The following is a 16,848-nucleotide window of genomic DNA, read 5'->3' as shown; positions in this document are numbered from 1 at the left end:
ACAACTCAATAATCACACTTTTTTGGTTTACTACAGAATTATACCTGTTTCCCTTACCTGGAGTTAAGCTTTCATTTTCTGTGTACAGAGTTTGGTATCATTACCAATGAAACCAAATATGGACTATATGTTCCACTGTGACACTGGGAAAAGATACTTAACTAAAACTAATTGTTCTGGGGAAGTAAAGTTAGGTGATGATGCCTGTAGAAGAGGTGAATACAGTGAGAAAGTTTCAAATAAAAAATAATAAACTTGGACATGGTCAGCTTGCATTTATGACTGTGGAAATGAAAGGGCAGTAGAAGAAATGGATTTTTAGGTATGATTTAGAACATCAGGTAGAGAAAATCATTTGAAGTGAAAGATTCAAACCACAGGCATTAGATGCAAGAAGACTGGGACATTATTGTCTAGTCACTGGCATAAAATAAAGAAGGAGGACAGAAAACAATCTGCCATCTGATGTTGGTGGGAGCTACATACAGAATAGACACAGAAAGTTTCTGTGGACCTGAGAACTTTGAAGGTCCAGACAGCTTTTATATTAACTGCAGAAATGGATCTAAGGGTTTTGAATCTGGGAATGAGATGCTATTTCCAGATTTGGAAGAGAAGATAAATTGTTGAATGTTCAAGTTAAGGTATAGGCACACAATAAGGAGAGAATTAAAAGGACCAGGACAAGAGGAAATTGAATCTGATTAAGAGCTTTGGCTGAACTGTGGATAAATCTGCCTGGTCCAGCAGATGTTTTTAATCTCACTGTAGACATACCTAGGAAATATCAGAGGCAAAAGACTGGCTTACAGTCAGCAATGTAGGGTCCTGACTTTAGGACATATAAATAGAAGGGAGAGGTTCATACTTTGGCTAACCAGTTCCTCTCACTAGTTAGTGAAATACTCGTTTTGAAAACATTGTTATGAATTTACTGTCACAGTAAAAGCCAGAAGCTTCTATTAAAAAGAATAACAAATAAAAGAGGAACAGACTGAAAAGAGGAAGGTGATGCTAGAGCTAGTTACACTTTCTAATGGCTTTTCAAGCCCCCCAAAAGCCGACCAAAAACTCACAGAAATGTTGCTGCAACTCTGGAGAGCTAATTTTGGAAAATTAGGTAATGTTTGGATAAGAATCTGGGTTTAATGCTTATTTTTATTTACAGTTTTTCATCTTTTGATAAAAATTCAGAGGATAGGGGCAGTGACAATATTGTTCAAAATCCACCCCAATTTAATTTTTTTTTTACTGAAAATTAATTTTGAGGACTAAATATTTAATTATTTGCTTTTTTTGTTTAGGTCAGTAAATAAATATTTTTCAGGGTTTTTTTGCAGGTATTCTGGTCCCTGGTTGCTTTATTTCTTACCTAGCTGGCTACAGTGCTGGTACAGAACCTTTACATATAGAATATAATCTATGAATATTAAATCTGCATTTTATTTCAAAAAATAGATACTTTAAGGTGATGAAAGGGATAGATGAGGGAAGCAAGCCATCAGTCTAAAAGGACAGTGCAGCACTGCACTACAGGAATGGGAGACATGAAAAAAGAACAGCTATATGACAGTGAAACCAGGAGAGTGTAGCTGCAGAAAAAGAGCATGATCTGGGTATCATGAATGTCACTGTGACTGATAAGTTTAAAATAAAGAAAATGAACCAAGGTTTGACGTGTAAAGAGCATTTGCCTCAAAAAGCACCTTTATTTCATAGGTCCCAAGTCAAAGTCAATCCTGCAGGTGGTTACAGAGTTCCTAGAAGATTTATGCCATAGTCTGAGAGACAGAAAAATGCTTGAAAGTCATCATGGCTGTTAGTTTTGATCAGCTGGCTGGATAGTGCCCACAACTTTTTCCTAGGTTTTCAGACAGATGGTGCTTGGAGATGAACCAGAGAAAGTGGATTTGGAGAGGAGATTTTTCAAATAGTCACCTGTTTCTCAATTTTCTTTTGAGAGACAGTTAAGAGAACAGTTTTGTTATCTCACTGATCAGTTTCCATTCCAATATTTATTTAATTGCAGTTTCACTACTTATTTAATTTTTTATTTTGGTGTGTATTTTAGTGTAATGTGAGGTGTAATCTTGGTCATTTCTGTAAATTCCAGTTGCTGTTTTATGTAGAAAGATCTTAGCTTGCAGCTAGAAAGAGCATGACTGAGCTTCAACTGTAGGTACGGCAGCCTGCAGAGACATTCCTGAAAAACTTTTAATCTTACTGGTTCAGATACCAATCATAGTAAAACCATGGAAATGTGTGTCAGGGAGAGCTGTATAAAATCCCTTGAGATCCTTAGCAGCAGACCTAGGATAAAGTCCGTGCCATTATTTCTAAGGTATAGCCAGTACCTAACATAGATCTGAGACTAATATTATTCACCTATAATGACGCATTTCTCTTTTTGATGGCAGAGTAAATATATCTTAAAAGCCTTACTTTTCTTTCCACCTGCCTAGCAAGTGTATCATTTTTATAATTTTGAAACTTCTATCAATAACAGACTATGGAACTGAGCGAAAATTGGTTAGGAGGATTAGGGTGTTAGTCAAAAAGGAGTAACAAATCAAACTAAATTGGGGAAGTCAGTTCCTTCCAGGCAAAAGAAATTAAGAAGCTGCTCTTGTTTGAAAAGAAATGTCATGCTCCTGATTAAAGAGTCTTAAAAGAACTCATAGCTTTCCTGAATTATTATCTCACTTTAAAACCCATAATCTTACACTTGTTAAAAAGGGACAAACAGGTACTAAAACAGTAAATCCCCTGAAACATTCTCAAACCCGCATCAAATTCAATAGGAGCAGAGTAGCCGTGGTTTGCTGTAAAATTAACTCTTTTAGGTAGCAAGCAAGGACAGCTGATGTCTTGCTGCTGTAAAGGATTCACTTTTCTTCCTGAGTTACACATTAATATAATATAAATGAAATGCATAATAAAGAGCTATTGGGTACTTGTTGAGATTCAGATTAATGCAGAAGATAATGGGGGAAGTATCCTTTTCTCCTGAAAGTCATCTGTATACTTCTTAACAATAATAAGTTGAAAAAAGCTTTTTATTTTCTCCAATGCCTCTGACATTTGTCATCAGTCAGAATGCTGGCTGTATTGCAGCCATATCTAGCAGGTTCGTGTGCAGTTGTTTTTAAAAGGAGGGTGGGAAATACACAACAGCTTCCTAAAATGTGTTAGAAAACTACACTGGTGTGTGTCCCTCTCCAAAGTTTAAACTCTGGCTATGGTTTAGTTATACTGTGATTTAATTAAACATGAGCATGAGTCAAAGTGTGATCCAGTTCTTCCTTTCTGCCATTCGTAGCTTGGTTAAACCCGATCCGCAGGACTTCTGTTCCCATCGCTACCACTGTTTTGCTGAATGATGGTGACCATTTTGCTTCTCTGTGAAAAAAATGAATACCAAATATTGATAAGGGTTAGACTCGATGATCTTAAAGGTCTTTTCCAACCTAAATGATTCTATGATTCTATGAAAAACAAAACCAATATTTCTGTGATTTAAGACAGTAAGACAAAGTATCCAGGGTGAATATGTCTGGTAAGGACAGGAACAACATTAAGGGCAAGTGTGGGTTTAAGATAATTTACTGAGGATGTAAAATTCAGAAATATGTATGATTTCTGGATTTGGGGATTTCATGCCATTGTTTCCTGGTAGCAAACTAGGAAAACAGTAATCTTTAAATTTTTTAAACTTTGTCACACATCCCACATCTTTTGCTTCTCTCCCTATTCAGTTTTTTTATGAGATTCTATCTCCATTAATCTAATTTTATCTGTTTATGTTTTAAAATTGTATTTTATGTGGTCTGAACATGACCCTGAGCATCTGAGCCAGTCAGTAATATTACCGGGTGTCTAGGGTCATGCAGCGGGTACTTGCGGTTATTTGTTATGAGTTTTCTTTTCTTTTCTTTCATTGCTGTTGTTTTTAATGACTTTTCCATCCTGTCCTTCAAGATCAGCCTCAAAGACTCGGCAAAAGACTGAATTTAACTTGGCTAAGGTGGCGCAATCCTTCATTTCACACTTTGCGTGCTACAAATCCTAGATTTATCTGGGCCAGTCACTTATTTAGCCAGAGAACACTTCTGTCCGCTTTATCATAATATTTTCAGAAAGTTTTTAAACATCTCCAGGAAATGAATGTGAATCTTGCCATCCAACTTCTCTAGTGATGTATCCGCACACAATTTTCATGTCTTCTTTTGCACCTGTTTCACCGTATATCCTTACAAGGGAGTTACCTCTCCAGCAGACAGGGAATGCAGCCAAAGCAGCAACTGGCAGTCTCAGATAATTGCACTTCTGGTAATGAAACAAAGCCTTGTACAAGGTTTTATTTTCAGAAAATGGTTATAATGTTTATGATCTGTACTTGCATCTGTTTGAGGCAGATATTTATAAACCTCATAGCTAGCCTGCTAACTAAGACCTTTATGGAAGAATTTGTACTCACATTATGTAGCATTGTTAGTCTGATACTTGAGTAAGGGTGGGACAGATGGGGAAAGAGAAGCCAGCTTTCTTGCAACAGTGCAACAAACTGAAAGCGCTCAAGTTAAAACTGAGGGTTATGAAGAGGTCAGAAATTGTGAAATAGCTAACTGATGAGATGGTGGAAGGACACAGAAAAAATTGAGATGATGTTATGGTTTTTAGTAAGACCCAGTTCTGGTAGCAACTAGGAAAATAAGCTGAAAGAGTAAGGATAAGGAATTTTTTTAATAAGTTCAATGTTTATACATTGATTTTTGTTTCTGTGTGAATTAAATTCGCTACTTTAATCCAAAGCATTCTGTCAAGGATCTTCTTATAAGTCAAATGGCAGATAATCAATTTCTAAATGTCACCTATATTTGTCATCAACATTTTCAGAGACGTGTGGTCAGACTCTCATGTTGTCACTTCTTTTCAAGTGAATAACCTAAATTCTTCTGTATGGAATCCATAAAACAGCAGTTTCCTGCCTTTTGGGGTGAAAAAAATTGAGAAAGCAATAATGACTCTGAGTATTTAGCATAGGGCAACAAACCAGATAAATTTAACAGGCTTCCTTATGCAACAGTGTTGCAAATACTGGAATCTTCACATACACAAAAATCACATTATTACAGCCTTAATTAAAATTAATACTAAATTAAGAGTCATTAGAAGTTAAATTAACTTTCAAAAAGAATTAAGCATATAACTTCCATGCAGTAGTATATTCTTTAAAGAAGTAAAGCTTCTAGTTTAGTTTCACATGACTTGTCTCAAAAATTAAATTTCAACATCCTTTTCATATGCATTTTGCATATTATATGTTTCTCTGACACACAGACCACTAAAAGAATTTTTTTTTTGAAACAATGTGATAAAATCCTGTTCTCTTAAGGTGAAAGCCCAGCATTGCACTAGATCTGTCCTTAAACAAGAAGTATGTGAGAACATGAGAATCCCTGTCAAGATTCAAGATGCTCTATCTCCTATGGATTAATTTCATGGTTTAATTTATTAGTATTATATTTCTTGAAAATGTTTCTGTATCTCTTTTTCTCCTGTTCCAAGCAGGTCCTTGGTTTGCACAGCCACCAGAATTCCTTGTGTGTCTGATACTACTCAGGGAAAAGATCTGAACTCTAGTTTGAGAAGACAGATAGGTATAAAGAGGAAACTGGTACCACATAGGCTCCTTTTTTTGGAAAGATGATCCTAAGTTTCATGCTAAGTGAGACTTCCCATCTCTTAGTTTGAAAACCATCTGAGTTTTACCATACTGCAAACATAATTAAAGCTTGATCAAACGAATTGGTCAAACGTCTCTCCTTTGTTGGATGGTCTTTGAACCTCATTTGTCTTGTCCAAACAAGAGAAACAACTCGTAGTTAAACCTGTATCCATTAATTGCACTCCTTGCCATGTTTTGATTAAGACCACTGCAGAACAACAGTGGAACTACTGCTATTTTGATAGTAGTCAGTGATCTTCAAATAAATCCTTGAATAAAGCACGTATTGATTTTCCTAATTGGTCCAAACGGCAAATTTTCTGTCCTTCACATGGGTCTGTCTATAGTGGGTTTAACTTTATACTTAAATGCTTATGCCTTTCTCTGCAGTTAATCAAGAATTTGTTATTTCTGCAGCAATATATTTCTAGTGGATGATACAATCAGGTTTATTGCTCATTCATTTCAATTTAATAAATAAGTCTTTATTTTATTTATTATTATTATTTATCTGGAACTTTATATTCTTTATCTCTGTTCTTTAATGAGTCAAAATAAATTAGCTAACAAGGACATGTATTGAGCATTTAAATTCATTCTATGCTGCCTGCATAATTCTCTACTAAAACCTTCAGCAGAAGAGAACACTTAATCCTAACAAAGCTTTTATTAATTCTTATGAATTAAGACAATCCATTCCTTTGAAGGAAGCAGTTCAATAAGATTTGACATTGAACATTCTGTTGCCTGAAATACCAGTTCAGTGAATGAATAATAAAAAATGAAAAGCTATATTTACTTAATTAAAAGCCAACAGGTTGTACATCATTATCAGCTGATATAGACAGGTTTTAACAGTTAAGCTGTGTACAACTAATTTGTTTTCATAATACTACTTGACTGTAGATCACTATATTCAGGGATATTTGCAGCATATTTTCAGATGCATCACATGTTTTAAAAATAGATTCATATTAAGGAATATAACCAAATTTGAGGCTATTCTATGCAAGTCCAGTTCCAAGTTGCATTTGCTTATTTCAGTGTCACACTGAATCCATACATTGTAATTATTTACCCTATCTTATGTTCCATAAAGATAGCATTTAGTGTCATAACACATCTCTTTTAAGATACATAATGAAGAGACTGAAGAAATTGGGGAAAATATCTAATGCTTTAGTAGAACAAGCAGGTTTTAATAATTTTTCCCTGATTATCTGCCAAATTTATGAGGCATCTGGGAATGAAATCTGAAACATGCTGCTACAGAATTTATACTTGAGAACAACCTTGGGATTTGCTTCCTAATTGTTGTGGTTTAGCCCCAGTTGGCAATTAAGCACCACGCAGCCACTCGCTCACCCTCCCCCCCGGTGGGACGGGGGAGAGAATCGGAAGAGAAAAAGTAAGAAAGCTCGGGGGTTGAGATAAGAACAGTTTAATAATTGGAACAACAACAAAAAAAATTAATGAGAAAGAAAACAGCAAGGGAGCGAGAGAGGAACAAAACCCAGGGGAAAAAAAAACCAGTGATACAACCGCTCACCACCCGCTGACCGACACCCAGCCCATCCCCGAGCAGCGATCGCTCCCCCAGCCAACGGCCCCCAGTTCCTATACTGAGCATGACGCCATACGGTGTGGAATAGCCCTTTGGCCAGTTTGGCTGTGCCCCCGCCCAGCTTCTTGTGCACCTGGCAGAGCATGGGAAGCTGAAGAGTCCTTGACCAGTGTAAACATTACTTAGCAACAACTAAAACATCAGTGTGTTATCAACATTATTCTCATCCTAAATCCAAAACACAGCACTATAGCAGCTACTAGGAAGAATATTAACTCTATCCCAGCCAAAACCAGGACACTAATCATTAAATATATTTTATAAGTGTTAATTGGAAGGTATAGCTGTACTTCCCTGATGAGCTAATTTCTAACTGAAGAGAGAGTCCACAGGAAAAACTAGAAAAAGTGTGAGGTAATTTTAGAGAAGTTTGGTCTGGAGTTCTAGGGAGGTGAAAACTTGATAGAAGCTGTATACAAAGTCATCATCAGACTTACATACTTATTACAATTTATATATGAAGTTACAATGGCCATAGTGGACTGTAATCCAAATATTTGTCTTTCTGTGTTTGCTTCTTATTAGGACTACAATGCAAGTGGGACCTCCGTAAAAGCACTGTAACTTAACGGCAGATATCACAAGTCCAGTCACAGTGCTTATGTGTCAGTCTCGCACCTGAATCAAAAAGGCACGTTTCCAGAGAGATAGTTGTGCTAAAAGTAATTGTGCAGAAGCTGGCAATATGATACTATTTTTAAAAAAAGTGTTTATGACACACATACATACTCTTGAAAATTCAAGTAGAGAGAAGAAAAGTTGGTGCTGGTCCCTTCTATTACATGATAGTCTCTTGATATTTTTGTAAAACTTACCGTGCCACTACATACACAGGAATCAAAAAACTAGCTGGTATCATTGATTTCAGCTGTGGAACAAAGACTATATTCATTAAGTAGCTAGACACTGGGGTGGGAATACCCACCCAACTTAGTTTAGAGTTTGTAATTATTGGGTTATATCAAGTTTGTGATAGATGGGGCATAAGCTGCAAAATTAAAAAAAAAAAAAGTCTATCACTTGTATCCTAATAATTAAACTCATCATAATATTTATTTTTCCTCTTTCTTCAGACATCTGCTAATTTACTGGGGATCTTGTGACTAGAGATGTTGTCAAGAGAAGTCCCAATGCTTACACACTTGATTTCTCAGAGTTATTTTCAAAGATCTGCTGAACCAAATGGAAATTGTAATTAAGCCGTAGACTTTTGGAGAGGCTAATAAAGTTCATACCAGTGTTTCAGATTAGGTACACCTAGCTGATTGTAAATTAAACCCATGATTAAGTGCTTCAGTTTTAAGTAACAATATTTTTTTCCAACCAAAAGGAAATGGTACTTGTAGCCCAGTCCCTGTAATCACTGGTTTGGCTTTACTGCCTTGGGTGGTGTAACAGAGGCCAGTGAGGTCCCCCCTAGCAGCAGCATCAGTACACATTCCTATATATTTGCAGGTTCTGACAACTATGGCTACTGGGTTTAATTTTTCATCACTTAGTTGAGGTTGATTGATCTAATAGTTATAAAGTGAGCTACATTTTAAACAGCTTTCAGGTCCTGTCAGATAATCACCAGGAAAAGAGTTTTCTGAAATTTGTAAAAGGTTGGAAATGTGCAGCCTTCCTTTGACTGGACCTTAAGATAACAGCTGTATTTCCAATTCCTGTTAAAAGAGCTGACCACTTGTACTCAGCACATTTGAAAGGTTTCTCTGAGACTTTCTATTGCAGCAGCAAAGTCATTAATAGTGCAGCTCTTCTACTGCAAAGTCTTTTTATTCATTAACCCTGAAGTGTGTAAAATGAGGTAAAACTCAAAAATATCCAAATAATATATACATAAACCTCAACCTTTCCTTATAAGCCTTAGCAGGTTCTGCATACTCCAACAACTTCTATCTCTGGGAAATGAAAAATTGGTGCATTGCAGGAGAATATAGCCTGTGTTTTTCTCTGTGAGAGCCTCAGTTTTAGCCATTACTGACAACTTACTCAATACAGGATTTTAATGTCTCCTTTGATGCTAGACTTTTTATGAGAAAAAATAAACTTTCCTACATAACCAGAGTCAAACTGGGTATTCCTCCAGCTAATAACTCCTTTGGTTTTTTTCAGCTGAGTACCACTGGAATTTTTTTCTTTGCCTCATTTCTTTTTTGTAGTCTTTCATGCCCTCATTCTCCCCTTGATTTTTAACTACGCACAGTTCAGCTAGCTAAACAAGTAAATCGGAATATAAAAGCTACAAATAAAAATGAACTCTGGTATTCTGCTTATCATTCACTGTCTAATTAGCTTCCTTTCCCTGCTTTAGAAGTGAGTGATATGAATAGTGACTGCTGAGGGTTAGAAGACTCCTTTCCTAGAAAAATGACAGAAATAGCAACAATGACAGAAATAGCAGAATAGATTGTTGCAGAAGGCAACACTAACATTTGACACTCAGGAAATGTCACATTTTAAGATTACTATATTTGTGATAGTCTGGTATTACAAATAATGTAAGAGACACCGTTCAGTTTCTGCCTTGCCTTTATGTTTATGTGTCTGACTTTATCTTTCCCAAGTGGAAGTGAAGATTTCTCATGTTCGTATCCATGTCCATGATTTAAATTTATAGTGTTCAAATTTTGAAAGCCTGGAGAGCTTGAAATTTAGTATTTTGCAATTAAACTTAACAAGTTAGCCCATGCTGGCGAAACAAATAAAAAGATCTATTTCATAGTGTATTGACACTGAAATGCAATGAAATTGTGTAAGGGATGTGAATCAATCTGCCTAAGTATTTACTGCTTTAATGCACCCTGAATTTATGGGTGTGCATATTGAAATGAGGTAATTATTTTAAATAGCACCTATGCATTTTTAGCTAAAGAGGCTGTGAAATTACATTTCCTTAAATCATCACTAGGCTTGTTTGTATGGGTTGAGTACACACCACCGGCTGCCAGAGGGCAGAGGCAGCAGTAAGGAAGCAAATACCAGTCTTGTCTTTCCATTCTGCTGTTGTGGGGAGGGGAAGCAGAGTGATGAATTTCACACTGCTGTGAATACTTGATTGGAGTGTTCTATAAGGTGGATTATTTGAATTTCAGTCCCTGCAGCTTGTGAAGGTCATAGGCTGTTCCACAGAAATGTAGGCTGAGAAGGACCTCTGGAGGTCCTCTAGTCCAACCTCCTGCTCAAAGCAGTGCTGACTTCTAAGTTGAATAAGATTGTCCAGGCCTTGGTTACACAAGCTTTGAAAATCACCAAGGATAGAGATTCCACAGCCTCTATTAAGCAACTTCTTCCTTTTATTATGAAGAATATTTCTTTATAGCTAACTGGAATTTCCTTTACTGCAATTTCTGACTATTGCCTCCTGTCCTTTCATGGTGCACCTCTGGAACGGGTCTAGCTCTGCAAGCCCCCTTTAGGCAGCAGAAGGCAACAGTTAGCTCTCCCCTTTTAGTCTGTTCCTCCAGTGGACTTTTCTGTCTTGCGTATATTACTTGTGTTGTTTGTTGGGCCCAAAACTAGTCTTGGTATTCCAGATGTATCCGCATGATGCTGAGTAGAAAGAAAACCACTTCCTTTGCCTGCTGGCTATGCTATTGCTAATGCAGCTGGGTATGTGGTTTGTCTGCATTGCTGCAAGGACATACTGCTGACTCATGTTCAGCTTCTCCCTCAGATCATTTTCTATAGAGCAGCAATACAGACAGGCAGTTCCCAGCCTATTGCAATACATGAGCTTATTCCCTCCCACATACATGGGTGTATTTGTCTCAGATACAAGAACACTTCTGGTTATTCTGGCTTAAGTAGATTCACAGTTAAATTGCCATATTCTTTAAGGAAGAAAAAAAACATCAAAAATTAAACTGACATCATTATAAACATTAATTTACTTTATGTTGAGGATTTCACACTTACTAGAATTACACGTACATCATAGCAAAGAGATGTTTACACAAAAAGATGTTGATAGCAATTGATTTTGGCTATGTGGCCAGGCAATAAAAAGGGCCCTTGGAGTGTGCAACTTTGTACAGCAAACAGACTATAAATATTAGGTATTCTGCACTATTTGGATGGAAATGTACCACGGCTAAAGCATCCCATTGGATGGAAACAACGAATTCTTCCAAAGAGTTGCTACAGGTGTCAAAAAAATTAATTCACTGTTAGCACTATTACAAGGGCTTAATTAATTAATTCACTGTTGCCACAGTTATCAGGGAAAGATTATGAATATGAAGTGGATTTTTTTTTAACTAAACATACACTCAAGTGGTTGTTGTTTTCAAATGTTGGCTGTAGCATGTAAGTTCTTGGACCTGGACTTCTTGGACCTCCTCTCCTTGCAGAGGAGGATTCCTCCTTCCACTGTGTTTCTTGGCAGAATCCTATTATGCAGCCTCCTAGACAGTATCAATAGAAAGTTGTGCTGCTTGGAATTCATACTAATGTGATTATCCAATAATTGAATTAGGGATTAAAAAATCTTCTACATGTGATTTTTTTATATTATTTATCTGCATCCATTTATCTCAGCCGTGAATTTATCTTGACTGGACTGACATGTCCTTTGCTGTAAATTAATACAGTGGCATTTGTACTTTCAGATAAGGGCATGCTAACAGATGGATGAAAAGAAACTAAGTTTCCTTTGAATGTATGACAGTTTTTCAGCCAGCTATTTAAAAACAGATGAGGGCCAGATTCTACCCTGGTTATGATCTTGCTGTATCATAATTTCAACAAGGTCACAAGACTTTCCTCTGTGTGTGTGGAGGGGGAACTGTTTTCATACAGAATATTAGTCCTGAAAGAAATAAGCATTCTATTTACACATATAGAAGAGGTTTCAAGTCTTCCAGGAAATCTGTTTGAAAACTATTTACAGTATTAGTATGCAAATTATATACTACACACTAAATGGGAATCTTGCAGCAGAGCACTCTGACAGGCATCTCACTATTTGAACTATGGTAGTCCAGTTAAAAAAGCAACACAAAAAGAAAACACAGCTGGATGTAATTGTATCCAAACACATACTTATTATGTTAATGGGGGCATACGAATAAAATGAAATGTTGTCCAGCAAAGGTTTTCCCACAAAGACTCTGATTTATTTTAGCAAAATGTTCAAATAATGCAAGCTTTTGTGTTCATTTTAATTGAAGAGATGTTTGATATTTATTCCTAAAAATTGACAGATGAAGTGTGGCAGCACCAGAGAAAGAATAAATCCCATCTCATATCAAGTATCGTTTTAATAAATATTCTTCAGTTGAGAAGAAAACATGAATTGTGTCCCCGATTACGTTAGGTACTTCCAGTGATATAATTTAAATCCAATTATGAGAACGGTATTGTTTGGTGGTAGTGATATGTGTCTTAAACTCCTGTTGTTACCCCAGGTTGTCAGAGTAGTGATACACCCTTTAGCTGCCTTCCCTTTTGCACTGAAGCTTCCTCATGCTTCCCTGCCTGTACCTTCCTGCTGCTGCTCTCCTCTCGGCTTCCCTTCAGTCACACCTTGGTCCAGTTTCTGCCCTCACAATCTCTCGTCAATGCCCCTGCTGAAGTATGCCACAGCAGCTTTACTTCAGCGTGAGAGGTTCTAAACAGCCAGGTGTCACTAAGAATCCACTAGATGCTGTAGAAGGTCAGGACTGGGTTGGGTCTCTTTCCAACCAGCAAAAGCTTCGCCCTTGTTTCATTCCTAAAAATCTCCCAGAATTTCTTGTTGTGTCCCTCGCATCAATCTGCACAGCTCTGGCATGTAAGTTACCTGTGCAAGGTGCTAGATCTGTTCATACCAATTTACTGCCGGTGGACTTCAAATATTTGAAAAGAAGAGGTTTCGGATGAGGCTTATGCCTTTTTGTTTTGCCTTTTTTTTTCCCCTCTCCATTTTTAGGACGTGCTTTTAACAAACCATAACTGAAAACTAAACAAATAACAGTTTGTGCCTTGTGTAAGTGTGCCTGCTAGTCAAATAGTTGCATTCAAGGGATGTAGATACTGTTAAAAGCCCATGTCTTCTTCACTGCCAGCTGCCACCATAATCCTAAAGTAGATGCATCGTTTTCCTTTTAACTTTATATCTCAGTATACTTCCCTGTGAAATTCCTTTCTGCCTTTAAATTGACTGTCATGCAGAATTTTGTATTTTTCAACCTGTCATTGTCTTTGAGAGTTACAAGTTATTCTGAGTTTAAAAACTACCATTTTTGTTCACAAGCACAAAGTGTACCTTCCCAAATCTAGCTCAATAGGCATGTCAGATGCAGTCTTGAGAATATTATCTAAGTGCCTATTTTTATTCTTCCTTATGAGGAACTGTTTATACTGCAAATGTAATATGATCAAACACACATTAATGTATTACTTTAAAATAAAAACTTATTTATTAATTAAAAAATCATACTGGATAAAAAAATCAGTCTGTTATTTAAAATATTTTCCAGAGGCAAAGTACCATTGGCCTGTTTAATGAAATGTATTTGTTTCTTGGCTCTGCCTATATAAGAAATGTTTAAAATTCTTGTCTGTGAAGATTTACAGCCACATCAAGCATTTTACATTATGATAAGAAGACAAAGCCGGTACCATTAGTGTGATAATAAGTCCAGCTTGGTTGTCTGGCAAGTAAATTCTACATCTAGCTACTCCCATTAAAAAACCCCAACCTACTTTCACTAAAAATCTGCTCCTGCTAGAGAGCAGATTTTGTACTTCCCACTCTCAGTGGCAAATGTAATCCCTCTAAAATCAATAGGTAAAACTCACCTGAGAGCATAACACTTATTATTAGTTGTTTCCAGCAATGGGTAAAGAACAGATTTCTGCAGAGAGTTCGTACTTAGAGGGAAGTGTCAAAGGAAGATGAATTAGGAGAAACTAGAGGACTTGTGTCCTTTGGGAAGCTACAGAGTTGTGAGAATGAATCTCTGAAGGCCAAATCAGATGTCTTGAGAGTCATTCTGTTTAGACTGCCAGTCTTCTGGTTAGGCTGCTGAAGCCTGTTTTTTTCTCTCTCTCACTTTTCTTTTCTGAAGAAACAATTCCCATTTTGGCACATTTTAAAAATCTTTTTTAAAAAAAGATCACTTTTTAAAAGTGACCCAAAACCAGATGCTCCTGAAGGGAGCCTGGGGTTCACAGCTGAGGTGGCTATTGCACAATTCTATTTATTTTGTTTCATTAGGTCAACCATGCTTCTTAGAGGAATAGCTAGTATGCACATTGTATGCCTTCCTTGGCAAAACCACAGCAGAAACATATGATTTGTTTCTGTTATTTTGATAATTTATTTTATTTCAAATTCACAATGTCATGAGCTCTAAGCATGTGGTCTTCAGTGTCTCACTCCAAAATTCCGAAATACTGCCAAAAGCAATTTAATTTTAATTAGTACCTGTCTGTGCTGCAAGTGTGTCTTATAATATGCATTTGGATATTTTCTGCTCCTCTGTACATTGCTTTCAGTACTTTTAGCATAAAGATATCCAGTAAAACTTGTCCTAAAGCCATTCATAGGGCCCAGCAAACAACGCTGAATAGTAAAAGAATCTCTCTTACAATAAGCCAGACAAAATGGTACTTGAGATGCTTCCTTAGATGTTATCTAGGTTTTAGGGACTACTGCAGAAGGACATCAAGTTATTATATGCCTCTAGTTATTTATTTTCTTAGCCTTACAAACTGAAGAGGAGTATCTCAATGAAAACAGTATGGAGTTCCCTCGCAGATTTTATCCTTGTGCTTTCCTTTCTTTTTCTTTTAATAGCCTGGATGTGTAAACACTACTGAAGTGGATATAAAAAAATCTTCAAGAATGAGAAATCCACATAAAACAAGAAAGGTAAGTACTGTTATTATATCAAAAGCAGGAGTGGAGGTAATTTATAGCATGAAGTTCCATAGTTTCTTAAAACAATTTTTCTTACAGCTGCAAAGAACAAATACTTGAATGTATGTTATTATTTCATAAGCTCTTAAATGAATTAATATTAACAAATTTGCTAATGCTAAGTAAATGCTATCACATAAGAAAGGCTTTGGAGAAATACACAGAGAATATGAAAATAAAATTAATTTTTGCGTGCTATATTCATGTTGTTTGTTTAGTAGATTGAATAAAGCATGTTAAAATGTTTCTGTCGGTAATTAAGGAAAAATAAATTAAAAATGCAGTGTAAACTATAACAACAGTTCTTGTGCTGGCCTTAATGAAAAGGGTGTCTCTAGTTTACAATTATGCCCCAAATGGATGACCAGAAATTGTGGAGGAAATTAGCTTCATCTAAATTAGGATCCAGATATGAACAGTGTAAACTCTGTAGGGATGGATTGGAAGATGGATTGGAAGATGGATTGGAAGAACACTTTCTTTCAAATCCTTTGTATCATAATAATGTAGATCGACTCCAACTTTAAAGTACTCCCTTTGAGGTATATTTTTGTGTCAACCCATGGAAAAATATGTTTTAAAAAGGACAGTGGATTTAGAGAAAGCTTTAGCTTATCTTATTTATGGTAGTGAAAGGTCCAGATTAGCGTAATTTACCAAGCAGTAATTGCAAATTTGGGAGTCATCCAAATAATCCATTGTGATAGTCTACTTTTCAGGATACTATTTCTTCTTTTCCTACCGGTCATCTCCACTTACTGTAATCGCTGCCTTTCAGTGTCATCCCCCATGTTTACTCTGTTGTTAATATAGAGACATAATAAAAGTAGATCCTGTGTTCTATGGCATTACAAAATTGTGGGGTTTTGGGAGTCTTTATTTTACACCATGGTATAGAAGCACAATTTTATCTGAGTGCATGGCTCATTTGCAGTTCCTTTAGACAAAGATGATCTTGGCTAACTTCTTGAGCACACTGTACTAAAACATCACAATTACTATGGGTCTACAAGCACTGTCTGAAAGCAACTATCGTTGTTCCATATTTTTTGCGTAGTCTGTCTATGGCTTACAAAACGACATTCGAAGTCACAGCCCTACCCACACACCAGTACCAGAGACTAAGCCACCCACAGAAGATGAACTACACCAAGAGGTTTGAAAAATAACTACAAACGTGTACTTTTAAATGAACTTTTTAGGAAAGTAGGTATTAAACCAAAAATTATTGTAACTGGGAAGTATGTTCAGAACAGATCTAGCAAACGTTTAGTAAACCTTTTCCTTATTTCAGGATATATGGATTTAGGTATGTAACTTCTATTAAAACTAATGAGACAAAACCTGTCATTTTTGGTATCTTGCATTAAACAGTTAAAGGCAGTTAGCAGCAGGCCAGTTAATGGGTTCTTTGCATAGCTAAGCCCATTAGCTCCTTTAGCAGTAGACAGCTCACTCTTCCTTTCAACACTGATTTGAGCTTTGGGGGTATACTTACCTCTCCTTATGTGTAGGCACATATGGGTTCACACATTTATCTGCTATCCATGGTTCATTAATCTTTCCTGAGGTGTTAGAATTGGGAGAAGG

At 36.5% G+C, this 16,848-nt stretch overlaps 1 protein-coding gene across 1 annotated transcript in view; it reads left to right on the top strand.

Moving 5' to 3' along the window:
* Positions 1 to 16,848, top strand: part of RGS7 (regulator of G protein signaling 7) — a 233,371-nt gene that overhangs the window by 199,369 nt on the left and 17,154 nt on the right. The window contains exons 10-11 of the mRNA XM_075497396.1: positions 15,136 to 15,210; positions 16,316 to 16,414. Of these exons, the coding sequence (XP_075353511.1) occupies positions 15,136 to 15,210; positions 16,316 to 16,414 (174 nt within the window). The remainder of the gene's footprint in view (positions 1 to 15,135; positions 15,211 to 16,315; positions 16,415 to 16,848) is intronic.

This window comes from Mycteria americana, chromosome 3 (genome assembly GCF_035582795.1).
Source record: "Mycteria americana isolate JAX WOST 10 ecotype Jacksonville Zoo and Gardens chromosome 3, USCA_MyAme_1.0, whole genome shotgun sequence".
NCBI lineage: Eukaryota > Metazoa > Chordata > Aves > Ciconiiformes > Ciconiidae > Mycteria > Mycteria americana.
This window is presented reverse-complemented; position numbering and strand designations above follow the sequence as displayed.